Here is a 25,125-nt window from a genome sequence, read left to right on the forward strand (position 1 = left end):
CTTAGTCTCTCATGAGTATAAGTCCAGGGTCTTTGTGTGGTTTCAGGATGGGTGATAGCACAGCAGATTAAATGCAGAAGCAGAGCCCTGGCTGGTGTGGCTCAGTGGATTGAACATCAGCCTTTGAGCCAAAGGGTCACTGGTTTGGTTCCCAGTCAGGGCACATGCCTGGGTTGTAGGCCAGGTCCCCATTGGGGGGCATGTAAGAAGCAACCACACATTGATGTTTTTCTCTTTCTTCCTCCCATCCCCTCTCTCTAAAATAAATAAATAAAATCTTAAAAAAGAACAAATGCAGAAGCAAATATGAGAACTCAACTTTATTCTATAAGGCCAAACATTGAGTAAATTTTCAAAAATATAAAAATACATATATTTATATATGTTTTGTTTATATTTATATAAATATACATATGTTTTTTGTTTGGGAAAATGTAGTTATTTTCCACTAAAGTAAGTCATTTATGTAAACATACAATGAACTTATTATTGTTTTACTTAAATGAATACATATTTTTAAAATCTTCATTTACATTTTGAACACGTTGACTATGGATAGCCAAAACTCACATAAACCAAAGCTCCGCGGGGTCTCCTAAAATTTTTAAGTGCACGCAGAGAGTCCTGAGACCAAAAGGGTTAAGCGTTGGGGTTGTATGTCATGGGGCGATATATCAGAAATAAAGATGTCTCATTTTTTCAAGGACTTTGTAATGGGCCATTGATAGAAGTAAAGAAGTCTCCCCTACCCCTTATCCACAGGGGATGTGATCCAAGACCCCCAGTAGATTCCTGAAACCTAAGATAGTGCTGAACCCTATTTATGATATGTTTTTTCCCCAATACACACTCAACCTTTTCACTTAAGCACTACGGCTTCTCCTTGGCGTATTGGAATTGCCAGAATCATTATGCTTTCTCTTTGGGACTTTTTTTTTTAAACACATTGGAGGGACATTTTTTAATTATTAATTGTGTATTGATTTTAGAGAGGGAGTGAGGAAGGGAGGAGGAGGAGGAGGAGACTTGTTGTTCCACTTACTGATGCATTCATTGGTTGATTCTTTCATGTGCCCTGACCAGAGATCGAACCCACAGCCTTGGAATGTGGAGACAATGCTCTAACCAACTGAGCTATCTGGCCAGGGCCTTCTCTGGGGCCATTAGGAAGTACAATAAGGGTTACTTGACCGTAAGTACCGTGATACCGAGACAGTCCATCTGATCATGGAGAAGGCTACTAACAGGTGAGTAGTGCACATTGAGTGGAGACGCTGGACAATGGGGATGATTCACATCCCGGGTGCGATGGGGCCGGATGGCAAGGGATTTTGTCACGCTCCTCAGAACAGTGCACAATTTAAAATTTATAAATTGCTTATTCCTGGAATTTTCCATGTCATACCTTCTTGTTTAAAAAAATATTTTATTTATTTGTTTTTAGAGAGAGGGGAAGGGAGGGAGAAACAGAGGGAGAGAAACATCACTGTGTGGTTGCCTCTCATGTGCCCTACAACACAGGCATGTGCCCTGCCTGGGAATGGAACCTGTGACCCTTTGGTTCACAGGCCTGGCACCCAAACCACTGAGCCACACCAGCCAGGGCTTCATATCATATTTGCAAGCCAAGGTTGACCACAGGTGACTGTAACAGTGGAAAGCAAACTGTGGATAAGGGCGATGGCTACTGTAATTTACTTTAACAGTAAACTCATTTTTATTATAAATTTAGTCATGATTTTCAAATTTAAGCAGCAGAGAAGGGTAGAGAATTTTTTCTTCTCCTTCTTCTCATTTCCCAGAGGAAATGATTGTTGTCAGTTTCTTTTAGAGCAGCGGTTACCCATTTAGAGGATTTTTGTGCCCAAGGGACACAGGGCAATATCTGGGGACATTTTGGATGTCACAACTTATGGGGGCTGCTATTAGCGTCTAGTGGGTCAGGGATGCTGCTAAACATCCTACAATGCGCAGGATGGTCCCTGTCACAAAGAATTACTGGTCCATGATGTGATGACTAGAGCAGAGGCCGAGAAAACCCTTCTCTAGATGATATGCATTTATATATGCTCCCTGTTCACATTTTCTGACTTTATTTTTACTAACACAAATGAGATTTTGCTAAATAGATTTATAAGCAGTAACTCTTAATTTGTAGGGGACGAGGGATCCCTTTTGTGAAACAGAGCAAAGCTGTGGAAGCCCAGAAAAGAATACACATACTCACAAGATTTGCTAGATAATTCTAGGGCTTCACAGACCCCTAGAAAGCCCTGCTGGGATTCCTGGGTGGTGTGACTTGGAATCCCAGTCCCAGAATACCCCACCCAGAGGAAGACCACCAACTGCAATTCCCTTTTACAGACCACAGGACGGAGCTGCAGAGAGAACAAGGGTCTGGCTTCTGGGTCCTTTAGGGAGAGAAAGAAAAGCAAGGATTTGTAACTCAGGCCACCTGACTCCTTAGCGTTGGAATATTTCCACTTCACCCTGAATGAGGACGTTTTAGAAACGCTGATCTTCTCTTCCTGGTACAGCGGGAAAGCACGCCGCGAGCACTCTGTTCCTCTTGAGAAAACACAAAGGGCCCAGCTGCTGCTGCTGACAAACACTCGGGCACCTGGGAAACAGCACATTCAGGATGTGAGGCGGGGAGAGGGGTTGGACCGGGACAAGGGGCTGTGATTGGCTGCGAGAGGGTAGAGACCCTGGAATCTGTATTCGCCCGTTTGTTCCCTGAGTCTTTCATTCATTCTTTCAATCATCTATCCATCCATCTATTCAGCACCTGCCGCCCGAGGCTTCCTGTCTACCAGGGCTGGCCTTTGGGGGACACAGAAGTGATCCAGACCTGTGTCTTTTCTTGAACAGCTTCCACTAGGCTGGGGGAGACCCGAGTGAGATCACAGTGCAGGGTGACTTTGCTCTAATGGGGGCAGTAGAGGGCGGTGTGGTGGGAGCACAGCTGTAACCTCTGATGCAGGCTTGGAAGGTCAGGGAGGGCTTCCTGGAGGAAGAGGCATGTAAGTGGAATCTTCAAGAGACAGTAGAGAGTTTGTCCTATGACTGAGAGATGGAAGGGGGTACCAGGCAAGGGAGCCACACTAGTCAAAATCCTCAAAAACATGAAGGTGCTGGGCATGGAGCGGGGGTGGGAAATGTCTCCTGTTTGCAGGAGACAGTGGCTGGGACGGTGGCATAAGATGTGACTAGTGATCTTGGCAAAGAACATGGGTGAGGAGATTAGATTTTTCTCCTGTGGGCAATAGGGAGTCACAGGACAATTTTGAGCAGAGGACAGACAGGGTCAGCTCTGAATGTTAGAAAGAGCCTTTAGGGGCCAAGTAAAAATTGCTCCCTGGCTGGTGTGGCTCAGTAGACTGAGCGCCATCCTGCAAACCAAAGGGTCACCACTTCAATTCCCAGTCAGGGCACATGTCTGGGTTTTGGGCCACGTCCCCAGTAGGGGGCACACAAGAGGCAACCACACATTGATGTTTCTCTCCCTCTCTTTCTTCCACTCCTCCCCTCTCTCAAAAATAAATAAATAAAATCTTTAAAAAACATTGTCCTGGAGGGAGGACAGGGGTGTAGGCTGGTGGCACAGTCCAGGCAAGAGCAGGACAGAGAGAAGGGTAGGTATATGAAAGGGATCCAGGAGGGAGAAGGGTCCACCCATAAGGAGGGAGGGACAAGGAGGCACCGAGGAGGCATTAAGGCATCACTGGCTGAGAGGCCCTGTGTGACCTTCAGAGGGCCAGGTGATTGACAGGGTGTATTAGTTACCTGCTGCTGAGTAACAAATCATCACAAAGGGAGTAACTTAAAGCAACACATTTATTATCTCACCATTTTTGTGGATCAGGAACCCAGGACACTGCCGCTGGGTCCTCTGCTCAGGATCTCACGAGGCTGAAATCAAACGTCAGCTGGCTGTGTCCTCACTCAGAGGTTCATTTAGGGACAGATCCACTTTCAAGCTTCTGCAGGTTGAGTGGAAGTAGTTTCCTTGTGGCTGTGTAACTGAAGTCCCTGTGTTCTCACTAGCGGTGGCCACCCTCAGGTCCTCGTCACAGGGCCCTCTCTACCACAGCACAGTTTGCTTTTCCCAGGACAGTAGTGGAATCTCACACTTTGAAGCTCTCTGACTTCGTGACTCTAAAAAGAGATCAACTGATTAGGTCAGGCCCACCTAGGATAATCTCCCTTTCGATTACCTTTGAGTAAACTTCAAGACTTTAATTACATGTGTACAATGCTTTCACTTGGCCATATCATGTAACCTAATCATGGGGTGACAGTGGTCCCATTCACAGATCTTGCAGAGTGTGCACACCAGGGAATGCGAACCTCAGGGGTCTTATTAGAGTTCTGCCTACCACATGGGGCCAGGGGAAGTGAGAGTGAAGGGGCTTCTCAAAGGTAGGGGCTTAGCAGATTCCTCTCTGAGTCTACACAGTCTTTAGCTCTCTGGGTTAAGCCCACTGGAGACTTGGAGTCATGTGAGATGAATTCACAAGCAAATTTGGGAATGAGTTCTGAAAGGGCCCATCACCTGCCCTGTTTGTGACGCTGCTTCTGAAGGGTCCTTCCCTGAGCCGGTGGGGCGATTGGGGGGGTGTAATATTTCTATCTTACATAATGAAGTCCAGAGATGCTACCTCAGTTCTCAGCCTGTGATACAGCAAGTCCCCTCCTAAGTATGTGCCCAACAGACGTGGAAACATGTGCCCACGCAAACATTTGCACATGAACATTCATGGCAACATCACTCACAACAGCTGCAATGTGGAAATAACGCAAGTATCCAGTGGGAAAATACAATGTGGCCTATTCATAAAATGGAATCTTTTTTTAAAGTTTTTATTTATTTATTTTTAGGGAGAGGGAAAGGGAGGGAGAAAGAGAGGGAGAGAAACATCCATGTGTGGTTGCCTCTCACGTGCCCCTTTCTGGGGACCTGGCCCGCAACCCAGGCATGTGCCCTGACTGGGAATTCAACTGGCGACCCTTTGGTTTGCAGGCTGGTGCTCAAACCACTGAGCTACACCAGCCAGGGCAAATGGAATATCATTAATAAAAGGAAATAAAGTTCTGACGCCTACTACAATAGGGGTGGATCTGGAAAGCATTATACTGAGAGAAGCCAGTCACTAACAAGCATTCTGTTTATACCAAGTCTCCAGAATAGGCAAATCTATACAGACAGAAAGCTGTTGCCTAGGGCCAGCGTGTGTTTGGGAAGATTGGCTGGCTCAGGGGTGTGTGGTCTCTCCTTTGGGCTCCTGAAAATGTTCTAAGATGGATTTAAAGTTGATGGTTGCACTATCCTATGATTATAGTTAAAAGCCATTGAATTGTACACTTCAAGTGGGTGAGTTGTGTGGTATGTGGATTCTCTCTGGATAAAGCTTTTACAAAAAAAGAAGAGATAGGCACTTGGAAACAAGAAATCATGATGTAAGTCTGTTGCTTTATGTCACCAAATTAACTAATAGCAGAACTAAAAATATTTATATGGGGAGGAAAAGAGGGGAAAGTGAAGTCCAGATGAGTTAAATCCTTATCTATCAGAGGAAAAAATATCCATAATGCTGACGAATCCAGAAGATAATTATTTAGGGATGTAGAGGCAAGTAAGAGAGGAAACAACTACAAATATTAAAAAGGCCTTTCCATCAAGGAACAGAATTGGAGGTGGAACAGACAGAATTCTCTTTATTACAAGCTCTTGTGTCTGGCATCTGGAGGGGAGAGGCCAGAGACGCCACTCCAGTTCCTACTATGCACAGGACCGCCCCTGCCACGGGTAACTGTCTGACCCTAATGCCAATAGTTCCAAGGCTCAGCCCTGGCTGGGTAGCTCAGTTGGTTAGAAAGTTGTCCCAATAAGCCGAGGTTGTCAGGGCATATACAAGAATCAACCAGTGAATGTATGAATAAGTGGAACAATGAATCGATGTCTCTCTCTCTCCCCTCCCATCCCTTCTCTCTCTCTCTCTCTCTGTAAAATCAATAAATAAAAATTTGAAAAAAAAAGTTCCACCCTGGCTGGTATGGCTCAGATGGTTGGAACATCAGTCTGTAAACCTAAAAATTGTGGGTTCCATTCCTGGGTTCAATTCCTGGTCAGGGCACGTGCCTAGGTTGCGGGTTGGTCTGGGTTAGTCCAGAAGCAATCAATTGATCTCTCTCTCTCTCTCTCTGGCTCTTCAATGGGTGAGGATTAAAAAATAATAATAATAAAAATAATAAACTCTTAAAAAATAGTTCCAAGGTTTAGAACTCCTGGCTCCTTTTATTACCTTATAGTTTCCACTTTTTTAATGTATCTGTTTCTGTTGTTGTTTATTTTTAGTTCTCTCATTTAGGACATAAACCACCCCCACCCCCACCCCACCCCCCGCAGAACGGAGAGGCAGTCAGCCTTGACTCTGATTTCCACCGCTCCCATGCAAATCGCTCAGAATCTGTGATATCAGCACTTAATTTATATCAGTTCCCATTATTGTCCGCAGCTGTATTTCTCTCCTGGCGGAAGAGCAGAGGCGGAACGAATGTTTCTCAGTCGAGTGAATTCCAGGCCCCTTCCCTTGAGCCTGGCGTTCCTTCGCTGCTAAACCAGGGGTGTCCGAATGCTTCCCTCAACTGCTCTCCTGAGTAAGTGAACTGACCTACAGAAATTCCAGTGGAAATCCGAGCCCTTCTGGGGGAGGTGATCTCTGCCTTCCTCCAACTCCCCCCAAAACGGAGGAGCTGGCCCAGGAAAGGCTGGCTAAAGTGGTTCTGAGGTTCACCGAGGGCTGACCATCCCTGGCAACCCCCACAGAGAGGCTGCTTCACCCCCAGGTCCAGCTGAAGGAGGGCAAATCGCCACCCAGGTCCGAGCCTCAGTCTGCTCATCTGTAATATGGGAACGCGAGTGTCTACGCGCAAGGATCCTGTAAGAATTTCATGCGACAACAAAGCATGCAAACGGCCTAACCCAAGGCTCGCTTTTTACGTGTGATAGCATTAGCAAGCGGACACAGCTCTGAAATAACTGTGTACCTGGAGCAGCACGCAGAGATACATTTATCATCGATGTCTCATTTAATTGGAGGTAGTCTGTCCCCCAGGGTACCTGGAAGAGAGGCAATGTTTTGCCCGAAGTCACACACAGGAACATCTCTGAGATCCGAACCAAAGACCAAACTTTCTGGGTTCATCTAATTTTTTTTTTTCTTTCCCTTGAGTTGTCTCCCTCCCTCCCCACACAACCCAGGACGTATTTCTTTAAAATTTATTTCCACCCAAGCTTCTTTCTTGCATCCAACTTTGCTCCTCACTCCCATTCCCATCTTGGGAAAATCAAACTCTTTGGAGTTAAAGTTGGGTAGGGGGGTAAGAAAAAAAAATTTTGTTGGCGCAACTCCAAGGGCTTGCCATCCTTGTGAATTTAATATAATTTTATTTTCTGGGGAACTTTGTCCTTGCCATTTGGGGGGTGTGGTGGTAGGGGTGGGAAGGCCCGGGAAGGTTGAGCTTTTCCTTGGATTTTGGGAAAGGGGCGAGCTCCTGGGGTCCTTTTTAAAAGGCCCTCCCCTCATTTCCGGCCGCTGTTGCCAGCCTTGGCTGGGCGCCTGGATCCTGTTGCTATGACGACAGGAAGAGGCGGTGGCGGCGGCAAGCGATGCTGTGGAGAGATGGAGGCTAGTGGGGGTGGGGGTAGTGGCTTTGAATTGGGGATGGGGGTAGGGATCAGAGGCCGGGGAGGAGGGTGGGGGAGGGGGCAGGGGTGTCCTTTCTCTCTGACCTCCTTCCTCGCTCTGAGCCCGGCCCCTCTCCTGCGTTTCTCCACCTTCCTTCTGATGCCCCCTGGGTCTCTATCTCTGACTCTTGGTCCTTGGGTCTCTCTCCTTCCTAGTCCCAGTCTCTCTCCATCTGTGTCTCTCTTTGGGTCTCTTTTCTTCTGCACATGCTTTTCTGTCTCCAGGCTCCTTCTGCCACTCAGAGCCCTCTCCCTGAAATTTCTTTAATTCATTCTCTCTCTGTCTCTGTCTCCTTTTCTCTTTCTAAAGCATCCCTCTCTCCCTTGCCCCATCCCCAGTTTCTCTTCCCCCTGTATTTCCCTCTCTCCCCCATCCCCTCTGTCTCTCTCTGTCTGTCTCTCCTCATCTGTCTCTCCTCCCCCTCTCTGGATGACTCTCTCGCAGTCTCTTCTTTCCTTGGGTTACCCAGACCCTTCCCCCCATCCTCTCCCTTACCCCAACCCTCCCCCCTCCCTCACCTTCCCCCAGTTTCTTGGTTTCTCTCTTTGGATCTCTGTCTCTGTTCCCTTCTCTCTCTGGATATTTCTCTCTGTGTGTGTCTCTCTCCAACTTCCTCCTGCCACCAGCCGCTGCCTCCCCCAAATTTCTCCCTCCCCCATTTCTGTTTCCCAGTCTCCGGGTCCCTTTCCGCTTCTCCTTGCCTCTCTCTCTCCCTCTCCGGGTCTCTCTCTTCTTCCCCAGCTTCCTTCTGCCACCCAGACCCTGCCTCCCCAATTATTTCCCTCCCCATCTCTTCTCCGTGGCTCCCCCATCCTCAGCGGCTCCCCCTCCCCCTCCCTCCCTCCTCCCTCCCTCTCTCGTCCTCCAGCTCCGCACTTTACCCAGCGACACGAGAACCAAATTGTCTCCTCACCTTTCTTTCCCCTACCTCAACCCCCCCCCCCAACTCCCTTGGGGACCGAGCTCAGAGCTGCCCCTCAGCCTCCCCTCCCACCTCAACAGCCCCCTCTCCCTTACGCCTCCTCATCTCCGCCCCCCAACCAGGTCGGACGCCTGGGTCCCTCGCTGCCGGGGGAGGGGGAGCAGCGAGAACTGGGAACCACAAGGGTGTTTTTGGGGGGGTGCCGACAGGGGGGCTCATCGTCCCCTCCCCAGTGCATCGGAGAGTTGACCTATCGTTAACAGAGGTGAGACAGATCTTTTTATTAATCGGAGGTGGGTGGATGTAGAATGAAGCTTCTGTGACCCCCCTAATTCTGGGGGAAGGAGCTGGTCCCCTCCAGAGGGAGAGGGGACGGTAACCCCTGTCATACCCAGAGGCTTTAGAATTGGGGGTTCCCTTCTCCCTCTTCCTTTGCTGCCGCTGACAGATGGACTAAAGGAACAGTCCCTAAAGCCAAACAGATTGTCCCCTACATCGATAAAATGAAAGATCTTCAAGTCTTTTTTCAGATGGAGAATTTCCCTCATTTGCCCCCGGTTTCCATCCCTGGCTGACCCCAGGCTGTAGGGGGCCCAGCACGGGAAGGGGTACCTCCTGGGGCCACAGGCTCACCCAGGTGGAAGCAGAAATGTGCTAGGGCAGTGGAGGTGGTGGTGCTGCTGCTGGTGAGGGGCACAGATGGGGGAGAAGAGGCCCAGAGACCAGAGGAGAGAAAACTCCACGGCATCTGCCTGGAGAGTGGAGAGAGGAAGGGGCCAGCACCCAGGAGAGGGAGGCTGGAGGTGTCAGCGCCCAGTGCCTGGTGAATGGGGCCAGGTAGGGGCTGCGTGTGGGCAGGCAGGAACTGAGGTGGGGGAGGGAACACATGTGTGGGGCACTGGGCCCAGTTGCTATGGAGACACCCCCCTAGACAACCTTTTTCAGCAGCCCCTGGGAACAGACCCAGTGGGGGCTCCCTTGTTGATGGGGGCGGAAGAGGCCAAGGTCACCCTGGTACTGGGACCCAGCATGGCTTTTCCTCTCCTCTGTGGCCTCCAGGCGCTTCAGTCTAACAGGGGTTTGGGGAGGAAGTCTAGGAAAGAGTGAGTGGTGGAAGCAGGTAAGGGACACACACCTGGGTGAGGTGAAGGCAGGGCTGGGGGCGTGGTGGTGGGACTGCTCTGGAAGAGGGAACTGAGTGGACACGAGGGGTTTGGAGGGGGAGATTGTTCCTGCCTGAAAGAGAGTTGTAGTCTGTGGACATCAAATTTGCCTCAGGGGCCCTGTCTGTGGAGGGGCTCTTTTTAAATTTGGAAGACAGTGCGTGTATGGTGTGTGTTCCTGCACAGGTGAACTAGTAGGGGAAGTCCTGGGCATTCCCAAGAAGGGCCGTCTGAGGGGCATGCAGGGGGTTTTCCTGAGTAGGTGAGATGCAGCAAGTCAGAGTGGGTGGAGGAAGAGGGCCGAGGGAGGGAGATGCTTCATCATGTAAGAGAAGTCAGACGGGTGGGGAAAGTTCTTGTGGCTTGAAGAGACAGTGGGAGGTCCAGGTGAGCTGGGGAGATCCAGAGTGGGGGGTTCATCTTGTGCGAGGAGATGACAAGGGCAACCCTGGGGAGGCAGAGTCAATAGGAGATGGAGGAAGGGCAGTGGAATGGGGTGGGAGGGTGCTGGGTGGGGGGAGGCAGATTTCCCTGGACAGCAGTGGGTGTCCGGGTCAGACCTTGGGAGGTCCTGAATGGAGAGGAATTGGGGGTCTGGAGGAAGGGATTTCTGGGAGTAGAAAATGCCACGAGCTCATGGAGGAAAATTTTTCTTAATGGAGACGAAGAAAGTGATGGTCGTGATGAGTTTGTCTAAGTTGTGGCGATGGTGGGGGCCAGATTCTAGAGACTTCTTTAAGCAAAGCGAAGAGGGGGTGGTTTCTTGAGTCAGAGACATACTAAGGGGTTGGTGTAGTCCGAGGGGCCTCAGCAGGAGCTGTTAGAAGGGATGTGATGGAGATGGGCGGTATTCTTCTAACCCAGTGGGACTAATGTGGTGTTGGTTGCCCACTAAAATCCCCTGGGTGGCGGTGAAAAACCAAGATGCTCTGGGCTACACCAGAGCAGACTGATAAAATCAAAATTTCCCCAGTTGGGACTCAGGTATCTGTTCTCTAAAGGTCCTCTGATGACCTTCCCAAGGCAGGTGGGAACCTTGGTCCAGAGAGAGAAGGGTCTGTGTGGAGAAGGGGGTTCCCAGGCAGAGGACCCTATGTTTGGGTGGGGGGTGTTAGTGGTAACCATGTGATTCTTTTGAGTTGTGCAAACAGTGTGGGTTCCTCGGGAAGACTTTTTTTTTTAAGCTGAGAAGACATGGAGAGATTTATATTTCTTGAGTAGAGGACACAGTAGGTGAAGGAGTGGGACTAGGAGGGAAGAGAGGGAGTAGCTGTGTCTGAGAAGAATGGTGATGGGGGGTCTTGGAGGATGAGGAAGAGAAGGGGTGTCCTTGGGCTGAGGAAGCTCTGGGGCTGGAGTGAAGGGTGCGTTTTTTTCTGGTGAGGACAGTGACCAGAGGGCAGGAGTGTGTGTGTGTGTGTGGGGGGGGGGTAGAGGAGGGTCCTAGAGTGTCAGCCAGGGTGAGGTACTCCTTGGGGTGGGATTACTGGGAAGACTTTCATCAGAAGAGGCAGATTTTGTCACTGAAGGGGAGGCAGTGGGAAACATAGTGGAAGGAGTTTGTTCAGCTGAGGAAATAGGGGGGTTCTTTGTGGGGTGGGGGGCCAGGGTGGCTGGGGAGGTAGGTACTGGTGCCTCCTAACCCTTTATCTCACTCCCTGCCCTCCACCAGCCTGTGATCATGGCCGCCCTCTGACCCCTCCGGGCTAAGCCTCGTCTTCGCCGCCCCTCCCCAGCCTCCCGGGGCCCAGGCCCCCCACTTCTGCCTGCGCTGTGACCCCCCCCAGCCGCCGGCACGGCCCCGCCCCCGCTGCCCCGGTGGTGGCCCACGGCCCCCCGGCTGCCCGTGGTCAAACTGGAGTCGCTGAAGCGCTGGAACGAAGAGAGGGGCCTCTGGTGCGAGAAGGGGGTGCAAGTGCTGCTGACCACCGTGGGCGCCTTCGCCGCCTTCGGCCTCATGACCATCGCCATCAGCACCGACTACTGGCTGTACACGCGCGCCTTCATCTGCAATACCACCAACCTCACAGCCGGCGATGAGGGGCCCCCCCACCGCGGGGGCGGCTCCTCCGAAAAGAAGGACCCAGGGGGCCTCACCCACTCTGGCCTCTGGCGGATCTGCTGCCTGGAAGGTAGGTGGGGCTGCTGCGCCCCTCCACGCAGCCCCTCCCCTGCTCTCCCGAATCTCCCAGGGGTGGTCTGCATTGGTGGTGCTGCTTCTCCCTGCTGGTCCCCACAGGTGCACGCCCTGCCACCCTGTCCAGCCTTTCAACTCTCCTGGGCATCCCGGCCCTTGTCTGAATCCTATGCCCACCCCTGTGTACCCCTGGTCTTATTCTCTCTCCCACATCCTACCCCAGTGCCCTGAGTGTCCCCCCTCTTTTGCCACCATTCACACCCTCTCCTCCTCTCCTCCATCCCGTTGCCTCACTTTGGCGGTTTCTCCCCTTAGACGTCCTGCCCGTCTGGTCTTAGGTACGGCTGGCGCTCTGCTCTCGCCTTTCACTCTTTCTCCCCTTGCCTCCTCTCCCAGCCCTAGTGTCTTCCAACCTCCCACCCTGGTGCTGGTCCTCCCTCGTCCTCCTGGTGGCTCTGTGTCATCCGCCCTGCACTCAAGCCTACCTTCTCCTCTTCCGCCTCCCACCCCTCATTCCTCTTCCAACCTGTTATCTCCATCTCTGCTTTTTTCCCCTCAGTGGTCTGTCTCTCCCTCTCCCTCCTCCTCTCTCTCCCTCCCTCCCTCTTTCTCCGCTCCCCTCCTTGCCAGTCCCCCTGTGTGACTGGTATCTTTCCACCTGAGGCTTCACCTCTGGGCCTCGAAGCCCCAGCTGCAACATGAAGCAATGGGACTAGCCTATCCCGAGGTTCCCCCTGTGGAGCCAGAAATGCTGAGGTTCCTTCCCTTCCTTTTTCCCATCCTTTTCTCCCTTGTGTGGCTGAGTACTCAGGACAAGCAGGGAATGTTACCATCTTGTTTAATCCTATGAGCTGGGCTTCACCCTCCTGTCTGGAATGAGGAAACTGAGGCTCAGAGAGATTGAGTCACTTGCCCAAGGTCACCCAGCTGGGGATGGGGCAGAGCCAAGAGAACTCAAGTCTGATGGATGGGATTTGCAGATAGGCCTGGTTTGGCATGTGGAGTGTTTTAAGACTGAAACCAAAATCTGAATCGGTTGCCAGCATTTAAAAATAGGAAGACTTCACATTGAAAAATCTGATTTCCGGTTTCTTTGGAACTAGCGCAAAACTGACAACATGGGGGTCTGCCGTGGCCAGGTTGGCTGGATCTGAGTGGCAGCTGCTTCTTCAGATAGCACATCAGGGGAGGGGGTGTCCGTGTGTTCACAGTCGCCTCCACTCCCTATTGCCTCCTATCCTGTGCACTTCTCTCATTAGGTAACTTTCTTTCTCCCGTGGGCATTTGACTTCAGGATCACTCACTGGTCTGACTGAGCAGCAGGCACCAAGCAAGTGGGCTGGCTTGCATCCTGAACCCCTAGGACAGCGTAGGGCATAGAGTAAGAATGCCATTCATTCATTCATTCATTCGTTCAACAACCAATATTTATTGACTTTTTACCATGTGCCAGGAGCTATTCTTGATTCTGGGGCTACAACAGTGGAAAGAAAAAGACAAAGACAAACAAAAAACGTTCCTGTTTTCATATGCCTTATATTGTAGAAGGAGAGACAGATAATAAAAGAGATCAACCAATGAAACACTTAGGGTGTTAGACAGAGCTCAGTGCCGAGGAGACGGATGTGCGAGGGACATGTGTGTAAAATTGTCTAGGAGACTTTGCCGGTGGCATGCAGTGGAGGTTCGAAGGAAGTGAGAGACAGGTTTCAGGCTGTAGAAAGAGCCAAAGCAAAGGCACTGGAGTAGGACCAGGGGGAGGTGGAGAGGCTGGCGCAGAGGGAGTGAGGGGGACACGGTGAGAGGGGAATCAGAGAGATAACAGGGCCCAATTGGGGACCCGTCTCACAACCCAGGCATGTGCACTGACTGGGAATGGAACCGGCGATGTTTGGGTTTGCAGGAGGGCGTTCCACCTACTGAGACACACCAGTCAGGGCCATATCAGAGGTTCTTTTTTCTTTTTTTAGATTTTATTTATTTATTTTTTAGAGAGAAGGGAAGGGAGAGTGAAAGAGAGGGAGAGAAACATCAGTATGTGGTTGCCTCTCACACACCCCCAACCGGGGACCTGGCCTGCAGCCCAGGCATGTGCCCTGACTGGGAATCAAACCTGTGACCCTTTGGTTCTCAGGCTGGCACTCAATCCACTGAGACACACCAGCCAGGGCCGTATCAGAGTTTCCTGAGCAGAAGAGTACCAAGAGCTGACTGTGATTTGAACAGGAAGGCTCCTGCTGCTGTGTTGAGAAACTAAAGGGAGAGAAAGCAGGAGATGGCATGGCTGGGGCATTAGAGTTTGGGCAGTGGTTTGAATTCAGACCTGAGTCTGAAGCTACAACGGCAGGAGTTCCTGGTGGGGCAGTTGGGGGATATGAGAGAGAAGAGTCGGGGTGTCCCTAGGGCAGCGTTTTCCACCTCAGGGCTGTTGACATTTTGGGAGAAATAACTGTGGTGTGGGGGACCATCCTGTGTGTGGTACTGTGTTTAATAGCACCCTGGCCTCTACCTCCTAAAAGCCAGGAGCACTTCCCAGTTGTGACAACCAAAATTGTCAGCTCTCTCTGGACTAGGAATACAGTTACCCCTAGTTGAGAATCACTGCTCTGAGGTTGTGTCCTGAGTACCTGAGAATGGGGTGGGGAAAGAGGGAAGTGTTCACAATGTGTAACATCAGGTACTTTATTTTATTTTTGTTTCTGTCGTCTAATTTATTATAAGGAGGGCTATCACGAGCCTAAATTTGGGTGTTAAGCTTAAATTATTTATATATTAATTTTAGAGAGAGAGGAAGAAGGGGGGGGAGAGAGAGAGAAACATTGATTTGTTGTTCCACTCATTTATCTATTCACTGGTTTTGTCCTGTATGTTCCCTGACCAGGGATTGAACTCAAAACCTTGGTGTATCGTGACAACACTCTACCCAACCTAGCTACCTGGTCAGGTCTGGACATATTAAATTTAACCTGCCTATTAGAGAGACCATCTAGGACAGGGGTCAGCATGGCAAAAACCCTGTAATGTGTCACATGCTCAACATTTCAGGCTTTGCGGAGCATAGTCTCTGTCACAACCACTCCTGAAAACAACCAGAGACGACACGCGAGTTAAATGGCTGTGGTGGCGTTCCTCACTTATGGTCACTGACATCTGAGTTTCATATCATTTTCACGTGCCATGGAATAGTCTCTTTTGTTACTTTTTCAGTCCCTTCAAAAGTACAAAACCCAGCCCTGGCTGGTGTGGCTCAGTGGATTGAGTGCCAGCCTGTGAACCAAAGGGTTGCTGGTTTGATTCCTAGTCAGGGCACATGCCTGGGTTGTGGGCCAGGTCCCCAGTAGGGGACATGCTAGAGGCAACCACTCATTTATAATTCTGTCCCTCTCTTTCTCCCTCCCTTCCCCATTCTCAAGAGTGGAAATTTATTTATTTTTAAGGGAAATAAATAAATTTCCCTTAAAAATATAAAACATTCTTCGCTGGGTTTGGCCTGTGGGCCACCGTTAGCAGACCGCTGACCCAGGCCGTCAGCAATATGATGTGAGGCCAGAGCGCAGGGGGACAGTCTGGGCTGGAGACACAAATTGGGGGTCATGGCATATGAACAGATGAGGTCACCTACAGGATGAGAAGAGACAGAAACCAAAAAATTAGTTGAGGGGCTGCTGCCTGAGCTAGCTTACTACTACGAGGCAATCAGAGAGACCAGAGGAAGCCTGCAAAGGAGCTGAGAAAGGAGTGGCCACAGAGATTTGGGCAAAAAGAAGTGAGTGTGTGTCCTGGGAGTCAAAGGAAGGAGGTGTTTTATAAAGCGGGGGTGGTGCTTGCAGGCTGGCTTGATTGTTACCATCATTGTCATTCATTTGTCACTGAACGCTCTCCAGAGTCCTGTGCAGTATGTATGATTAGATCTCCATCTGCCTGAAATGGAAGCTGAGGCTCAGAGAGGTGAAGCAACTTGCCCAAGGTAATATGCAGTAGAGGCTGGATTTCAACCTGGGTCTGTTTTGTTTTCTAAGGAGCACAAAGCAATGTGTCCACCAGCCACCAGCCCATCACGGATCCGGGAGTATAGAAACTGGTCCCCTTGCCCTGGCCGGGTGGTTCGGTTGGTTGGAGTGTGGTCCCATGCACAAAAAGGTTGTAGGTTCAATCCCCAGTGTGGACACATATGGGAGGCAACTGGTCGATGTTTCTCTCTCACACATTGATGTTTCTCTCCCTTTCTCTCTCTCTAAAATCAATAAACATATCCTTGGGTGAGGATTTAGAAACTAAAGAAAAAGAAAAAGAAACTGGGCCCCCCTGAGGCACTTCCTCCTGAAGGCACTGTATCCCCAGGAGTTCTTGGGGTCCAACCCCGGCTCTGAGTGATGCAGTGGGCTGTAGTGATCGGTTTACCTCCTGTGTGCCAGGCACAGCAGGGTCACCTTGGGCCATATATTTAACCTCTCTGTGCCTATTCTATCAGAAAGTCAACTGAGTTAGCATTGTGAGGCATTTGAACGGCTAGCAGGCACAGCCCTGACCCACATAGTTCAATGGGTTGGGCATTGCCCTGAAAACCGAAAGTTCACCCTGTTCAATTCCTGTTCAGGGCACATGCCTAGACTTCGGGCCAGGTTCCTGCTGGGGGCGTGTGTCAGAAGTAACTGATCCATGTTTCTCTAGCACATCAGTGTTTCTCTCCCTTTCTTTCTCCTTTCCTTCCCTTCTCTCTAAAAATAAATTAATAAAAAAAGGCTGGCAGGCACAGAGTAAGGGCTGAATTATATAGTTTATATTTGGTTGATATTATTATTTGGAACTCAGGTGACTCTGAATCCCTACTCCTTGGTAATCTGGAAGTCCCAGCCTCTCTCCCAGCACTGCCCACAGAGACATTACACAAGCTGTGTATACGATTTAAATTTTTCTAGGAGCTACGTGCAAACAAGTACACAGGAAAAGGTTTAATGAATATAATTTATACAGTATTATACATTCATGTGAAGGTTAGTAATATATTTTATTTAACCAAGTAGAGCCAAAATATTTTAACATGTAATCAATATATAAAATTAATGAAATACTATGCTTTTTTTCATATTAAGTCTGAAATCAGTGAGTGTTTTACCCTCACAGCTCATTTCTGTTGCCGTGTTTCAAGGGCGCTAGAGCTACCGGTGCTGGTGGCAGGTGTACGGGTCTAGCTCCTCCCGGGGAATCTCAGCTGCAGTCCCAGGTCCTCTGTTAGGACAGAGTGACCTGGACCCAGAGACCATTTATTCCAGCCACTGTCCAAAGCGTCTATGCTCAGCACTTTGCCTGCCTTATTATCTCATTGAGTCCTCCCAACTGCACCAGGGAAAGGTATTATTATGGCTTGTGTTTGTCAGGGCAGGAAGCTGATGGCCAGAAAGGGGAAGTGAGTCAGCCATTGGCTCTGCCACACGCAGTGGGCAGAGTGGGCTGGAACCCACTTCTGCGCATGTCCTCACCTCACCTGCTCCCCCCTCACAGTGACCTAGGCAGGTCCTGGGGGAGACTCGGGAATCCATCGCCATCACTGCTCGTGAAAAGCTCCCAATCCAATCGGGTCCTAGGACACACATATAGCCCCATAACCCCCATGCTTGATTGTGTGTTTCATTGAATTCTTTTTAAAAGGTTATTTATTTATTTATTTATCTTTAGAGAGAGGGGAAGGGAGGGAAAAAGACAGGGAAACATCAATGTGCGGTTGCCTCTTGTGCGCCCCCTGCTGGGGACCTGGTGTGCAACCCAGGCATGTGCCCTGACTGGGAATGGAACCAGTGACCCTTTGGTTCTCAGGCTGGCACTCAATCCACTGAACTACACTAGCCAGGGCTCATTGAATTCTTATCAAGCCCTATAAAGTCATATCATCATCCTCCTTTTTGAAACGAGGAAACAGGCTGGTAGCCACCATGCTCCACAGCCCTCAATCTGTTGATCTCTGAAGCCCAGCTGCTCCTACACCTCCTCCCATGACTTACCGTCCACGTGGGACCCAGAGGCCTCTTCAAATCCATGCCTCAGTTTCCTCATCAGTAGAGCAAAGGGACTGTTTTTGCCTCCTACCTCTAGGGTTCATCATAAATATTGGGTGCGTTACTCCCTGTCAAGGGCTGGGAGCCTGGTGTGTGCTTAGCCCTCAGGAAGAGCTACTTGTCATTACTGCTGTCACCACCATTCTGCTGAAAGCGTCTGTGTGCCCTGTGCTCCCCATGCTCAACCTCATTTAATTGTCGTTAATGTTATGAGAGCAGGACTGTGATCCCATTCAGGAAAGGAGAGTACTATGGGGACCCGCAGTCTTACCTGCCACTTCATAGTGGATGTGCCGATGTGTAAGAGTTTGCTCTTGTGAGTGTATGTTCATTTATTTATTCAATCACTTTTTAATTGTAAAATACATGGAATATAAAGTTGATCACTTAAACCATTTTTTAAAAGATTTTATTTATTTATTTTTAGAGAGAGGGGAAGGGAAGGAAAAAGAGAGGAAGAGAAACATCAATGTGTGGTTGCCCCTCAAGTGCCCCCTAGTGCCCCCTAGTGGGGGGGGCCTGGCCCACAACCTAGGCATGTGCCCCAACTAGGAATCAAACATGTGACCCTTTGGTTTGCAGGCCAGCGCTCAACCACCAAGCTACACCAGCCAGGGCCATTTTAACCATGTTTAAAAGTACAGTTTAGTGGTGTTGAGTACCTTCACGTTGTTGTACAACCATCACCACCATCCATGTCCAGAGCTCTTTTCATCCTGCAAAATTCCAACTCTGCCTCCATTAAACAAATTCCCATTTCCTCTCCCCCAGCTCCTGTCTTTCGAAATTTGTCTCCTCTATGCACCAAACAGAAGTGGAACCATATAGTATTTGTCTTTCTGTGTTTGGCATATTTTACTTAGCATAATATCTCACGGTTCATCCATGTTGTAGCATATGTCAGAATTTCCTTCCTTTTTACAGCTGAATAATATTCCTTTGAATATGTATACCACATTTTACCCATACATTGATGGACACGGGTTGCTTTTGGCTATTGTGGATAATGCTGGTATGAAAATGAGTGTACCAATATTTCTTAGAGACCCTGCTTTAAATTATTTTGAGTGTATACCCCAAAATGAAGTTTCTGGATCAAATAGTTATTCTGGTTTTAATTTTTTAGAGGAAACTCCATACTATTTTCCATGGCAACTCTACCATTTTACATTCCCACCAACAGTGCACAAGGCTCTCAATTTCTTCACATCCTTGCCAACTATGTTATTTTCTGTTTTTTTTCTTTTTGTTTATAGTAGCCATCCTAATGGGTATGAGGTGGTATCTCATTGTGGTTTTGATCTGCATTTCCCTAATGATTTGTGATACTGAGTACATTTTCATGTGCTCGTTGGCCCATTCAGTCATTCTTTCTTTTTTTGTTTTTTAAAAGATTTTATTTATTTATTTTTAGAGGGGAAGGAAGGGAGAAAGAGAGGAAGAGAAACATCAGAGTGTGGTTGCCTCTCACACGCCCCCTACTGGGGACCTGGCCTGTAACCCAGACATGTGCCCTGAGTGGGAATCGAACCAGGGACCCTTTGGTTCACAGGCCAGCACTCAATCCACTGAACCACACCACCCAGGGCCCAATCATTCTTTCATAAAAATATTTATCAAGCACTTACATGTGCTAGGCGTTGTTCTAGGTGCTGGGGATACAGTGGTGAACAGTCCATATGCTTACATCCCAGTAAGGCAAACTGCTGTGTGTTTGAATCTGCTTCCACCACCCATCCGCTTTGAATTGATGAACCCTTTCTGTGCCTCTGTCTTCCTCATCTGGACAATGGGTATATCTACTGATCGTGACTGAGCACTTAGTTGTGACCCAGGCAAAGTGCTAAATCTCTACCCGAATTCAATCCTCACCACATCCCCATGAGGGAGGTCTTATTGTACCCTTTATTAGGTGTAGAAACTGAAGCAAATTGACCTAAGTAATGCCAACAGGTCACAGAATAAAGACATGATGGTGTGCTGCTTCATTATCAAGCAGTGAGACTCAGATTCACAATGTCTGGTCTCTGCACAACACCAATAACATCATGTATTTCATGGGACTCTGGGGAGCTCCAGATGAGTTCATTCACCTAGGAAGCACTTAGCAATGTTAGCTCTTAATGGAATTACTCACTGTCTAATAGTTCTTCCAGTCCTTGTCTTTACCCCCATTCCTTTCCCTGTCGTCATCTACCTCAAATCCTGCCTTCTGCTATCTTTATATTCATTCATTCATTCAACACCCATTTCTTAAAAAAAATTTTATTCATTGATTTTAGAGAGAGTGTCATGGGGGGAGAGTAAAAAAAACATCATTTTGTTATTCCACTTAGCTACGCATTCATTGTTTTCTTTTTCCTCTTTGTGCCCTGACCAAGGGTGAAACCTGCAACCATGGCATATTGGGAGGACACACTAACCCAACTGAGCTAATAACTGGGGCTGACTCCCATTTCTTGAGGCCTCCTTTGTGCCAGGCAATGCTAGGGACACAGAGGACTGAGACCCTATGTGCCTCCCCCACCCCCAACACACACACACACACACACACACAAACACACACACACACACACAGCCTTGCAGAAACTCTCAGCTTGCTAACAAGATATTCGTAAGTCAACATCTCTGATGCATTCCAGAAAGGGTAGCACAGGGAGCAGCTGCAGCCCAGAGTGGGAATTGGACCCAACTTTAGTGGGAGAAGTGCCTGCGTGCGAGCCCAGGAGCTGCTTCCTCAAGGAGGCACCCTGTGAGCTACCCACTTGCAGGGTAAGTTTTCTTCAGTGAAGAATGTGAGCGGACCGTTTCACAACCTGGAGTTAGAAGGAGCCTGGACAATGGAGGAAACGAAATGTATTTATATTTATGCTTAATTATAGAGCAGTCTCAAGCTATGTGTTAGAATGGGAACTGTCCTCAAAAATGAGATGATAGGTTCCCAAAGGGTGTGAGGTCCGGGACCTAAGGATAGGATTCTGGGGTGGATGAAGGGGGAGAGGCTGGAAGACCCCTAGAGGCGACCTCCTCACATGCCTCTGTTGGGTCCAATCACTCCATCCCCTTCCAGCGGATTCCAGGGGAGACACTGGTATTCCCTCTGCTTATCCACAGGATTGAAGACACTAGAACTCTCATGAACAGCTGGGGCTGCTCTCCCCGAAGGTGGACTCAAGACTTCATAGGGTTTCGTGGGAAATGAAGTCTTCCTTGCCTTATGCAGCCTCCTTCGGTTTCCCACGCATTTTCAGACTGTTAGCAAGTTCGGACTTAGAAGGGCGTCTTGGCATTGCTAAAGCCAACGTCTTCTTACAGAGAGGGAGACACAAAGCCAGAGAGGCTGATGTCTTAGCCCAGGTTTCAGGGCAAACGTCCTCGTGGCCTTTTAGTGAGCTTTGGATTTTTTTTTTTCTTTAAAAAAAAACTGGTGAGGAAACTGAGGCCAGAGAGGTTGAAAGTTTGTCCCAAATGCCGGGACAGGCTCAGGAGCCAGGATTTTCTCTCTCCCTGTCAACGCGGGTCAGGGGTGGGTTGAGGAAGGGGTGGGCTTCTCTCGCAGGGGGTCCCCCCAACTCTGAAGTACCCCCACACCACCACCTGCGTCCCCTTCCAGGGCTGAAAAGAGGCGTCTGCGTGAAGATCAACCATTTCCCGGAGGACACCGACTACGACCATGACAGCGCGGAGTATCTGCTCCGTACGTTGGGGACGGGGACAGACTGGGGGCACTGCGGGGCCTGGCCTGGGGGGGTGGGGGCGGGCAGTTAGATCCACACGCAGAGAAGAGTGTGCCAGCTAATCCAAGGCCAGACTCTTGAGATCCTCTGCTCACGGATTGGCTCAGTGGTTTTTCTCCCGCCAGCTCCTCTCACCTCGGGGTGGGCAGTGTGGAGATCCTGGGAGCTGATTGGCGGCCCTATAGTCGCTCTCTGGGCTGGGATTGGCCGCTGCGCCCTTAGGCTGTGAAGCAATCTGCGGTGCCGACTGGCCAATCTTGGGAGCAGGCTGGGGAAGCCTGTAATGCGAGTGGTAGCTACTACGAGAACGCGGCAAATCCTGGGTTATGATTGCCTGTGGCCTCCGCGGGGCTCTGAAATCGCAAAATCTGTTTGCCTAGGGTTTGGGGGTGGAAAGGCCTGCAGAGAGAGGGGGAGAGAGACTTGACGGAGGGAGACAGAAAGAGAAACTCAGAGCTATAAATGAAGCCAGACAGAAAAGGGGGGGTGACAGAGGAGGGAGGGGGAGAGAGAAAAGGAACAAGAGAGGAAGAGAGAGAGAGAAGGGAGGAAAGAGGAGAAGAAGGGAGGACGAGGAGGAGGAAAAAAAAAGGAGAAACCTAGAGAGAGAGATAAAGCCAGGCAGAAATGAGAGGAGGAGGAAGAGAAATATTAAGAGGTTTGATAGAGGGATCTGTAGAAAAGAAAGAAGTGCGCAGAAAGGGAAGGATCGTGCTGGAAGGGGAAAGAGAAAGGGAGGGGTCCACGGAGAAATCGAGAAGTTCAGAAAAAGAGTGATTTAGAGAAATAATAAGGAAAAAATTTATATTATGTATATTTGCCAGGAGACAGAAAAATAGACTGAGGAAGAAAGAAAAATGACAAAGAGAAAGAGAAAATCTGGCCGAGAAATAGAGAAATGTTTAAAAGGAGGATGAGGCAGTGAATGAGACAAGGAGAACACAGGAAGAGAGGGAAAACTGGAGAACTAGGGAAGAGACAAGTGCAGGCAAAAGCAGGCAGGAGGTGCAGCGCAGGGGGCCGGGGTGCGGGGAGTGGGGTGCGCAGGCGGCAGCCTCTGACCGCCCACCCCCTCCCTCTCCCCCTCCCCTCCCCTCCTTTTTCCCTCGTAGGAGTCGTCCGGGCCTCCAGCATCTTCCCCATCCTCAGTGCCATCCTGCTGCTGCTTGGGGGCGTGTGCGTGGCGGCCTCTCGGGTCTACAAGTCTAAGAGGAACATCATCCTGGGCGCAGGAATCCTGTTCGTGGCAGCAGGTGAGAGGCAGAAGGAGGGGGCAGCTGTCGGGGCCGTCCACTTACGACACTACGAGAGTGTCTGTGTGTGTGTGTGTGTGTGTGTGTGTGTGTGTGTGCGCGCGCGCGCGCGCGCGCGCAAAGCCACCCTGCCCCGGGCGCCCGCTGAGGCCCGGAGCCTGCCTAGGCTCTTCCCAAACTCCATCGCCACCAGCTGGGCAAGGTAGGTGTCGCCTCTGTGCCGTTTACAGGGGAGTGAACTCTGCACAGACAGGTGTCTAGCGCGTAATCTGCGATGCGGGGAGTCTAGGGTCCAAAGCCTTTGGTTCTGGTGACGGAAGGGGAGGAGCTTGAGCGTAGAGCCACAATTAGGGTCTTGAAAACAGAGGGGCGGGTCGGGGCGGTGAAAGACCTGGCCCCAGGGAAAAGTGATTTGGTGCAGGTGGGGAGGAGCCTGTTTTAGGGGGTGGGGTCTTGTGGTCTCCAGTGCCTCCAGGGATGGGCTGGTGCTGGGAAACCGTCCAGACAACTCCAAGCGAGACACCCCCTTTAGGGGTTAGACCCCCTTTCTACCGGACATGAATAGTGCTGCAAAGTTCCAAGAAAGCAGATTTTTTGAAGTGGTGGAACCCAGAGAAGGCGGGAGATTTAGCATTAAGAGCTGGAGGTGTTTTGGGGGGATGGGTCTAGACCTGCAGGGGGCGGGGCTTGCTCGATCTGAGAGAAGCCTAGCCTAGACCCACAACGGGAGGGGGTAGTCGGGGGACATGGAGGCTGGATTTGGGTGGAATGGGACCTGCTCTAAGTAAGGGCGAATTCTAGAGCAGCAGTGGGAGGGCCTAGAAGAGAGAACCAGACTGGGATGATAATCATGAAAGGAAAAGTTTGAGTCAGCGAGGGTCAGGGGCTAGAGTCAGAGCGGGATTATTTCATTTAAACTAGTAGAAGGTGGGGCCCAGGGGAAACCCAGGTGTATAAGGGTAATGGTGATACTAGACCAATCAGAGTGGGGCCTGGACCACCGGGGGGGGCGGGGCGTCCGGGTCACGTGAGGTGTGGCTAAGGCTACCTGGGGGCGGAGCCTGGGTTATCTGAGGGCGGGGCTGAGGCTATTTAGGGTGGGATTAGAGCTGACGGGTTGAGGTCTGGACCTTTTGGGGTGTGTACCCTGAGGGGGCGGGGGCGAAGCTGACCAGCTAGGGAGTTTAGCCCACCTGGGACAGGGCTCAGACCACTGGGGAGGGAGGTATACCTTCGGGGGGTGGAGCTCTGGCCCGAGGGGGCGGGACTGCGGGGCGGGGCGGGCCGGGGTGGCCTAGAGGCTCCCCTCTGACCGTCCCTGCCCAGGCCTGAGCAACATCATCGGTGTCATCGTGTACATCTCGGCCAACGCGGGCGAGCCGGGCCCGAAGCGGGACGAGGAGAAGAAGAACCACTACTCGTACGGCTGGTCCTTCTACTTCGGCGGGCTCTCCTTCATCCTGGCCGAGGTGATCGGCGTGCTGGCCGTCAACATCTACATCGAGCGCAGCCGCGAGGCGCACTGCCAGTCTCGCTCGGACCTGCTCAAGGCCGGCGGGGGCGCGGGCGGCAGTGGCGGGAGCGGCCCCTCGGCCATCCTCCGTCTGCCCAGTTACCGCTTCCGCTACCGCCGCCGCTCCCGCTCTAGCTCCCGTTCCAGCGAGCCGTCGCCGTCGCGGGACGCGTCTCCCGGCGGCACCGGGGGCCCGGGCTTCGCCTCCACGGACATCTCCATGTACACGCTCAGCCGCGACCCATCCAAGGGCAGCGTGGCGGCGGGGCTGGCGGGGGCCGGCGGCGGAGGGGCTTTCGGCGGCGCGGCTGGGGGCGCGGGCGGTGGCGGCGGCGGCGGGGCGGGTACCGAGCGGGACCGCGGGGGGGCGCCCGGCTTCCTCACTCTGCATAATGCCTTCCCCAAGGAGGCCAGTGGCGGCGTCACGGTCACGGTCACTGGGCCGCCCGCTGCCCCCGCGCCAGCCCCGCCCGCGCCTGCCGCGCCCGCCCCCGGGACCCTGGCCAAGGAGGCCGCCGCCTCCAACACCAACACGCTCAACAGGAAAACCACGCCGGTGTAGGGGCGCACAGGGGGCGCCGGGGCGCGTGCGCGGG

The 25,125-nt window shown here is 50.9% G+C and overlaps 1 protein-coding gene across 1 annotated transcript; it reads left to right on the forward strand.

The window, feature by feature from the left end:
• The first annotated feature begins 11,678 nt into the window (after positions 1-11,678).
• On the forward strand, positions 11,679-25,125 carry CACNG8 (calcium voltage-gated channel auxiliary subunit gamma 8). Its single transcript, XM_053915017.1, has 4 exons — positions 11,679-11,968; positions 21,640-21,723; positions 22,876-23,016; positions 24,343-25,125. Exons 1-4 carry the CDS (start codon positions 11,794-11,796, stop codon positions 25,089-25,091), a joined length of 1,149 nt encoding a protein of 382 aa, XP_053770992.1. The 5' UTR covers positions 11,679-11,793; the 3' UTR covers positions 25,092-25,125.

Source organism: Desmodus rotundus, chromosome 12, assembly GCF_022682495.2.
Source record: "Desmodus rotundus isolate HL8 chromosome 12, HLdesRot8A.1, whole genome shotgun sequence".
NCBI classification, from domain to species: Eukaryota; Metazoa; Chordata; class Mammalia; order Chiroptera; family Phyllostomidae; genus Desmodus; species Desmodus rotundus.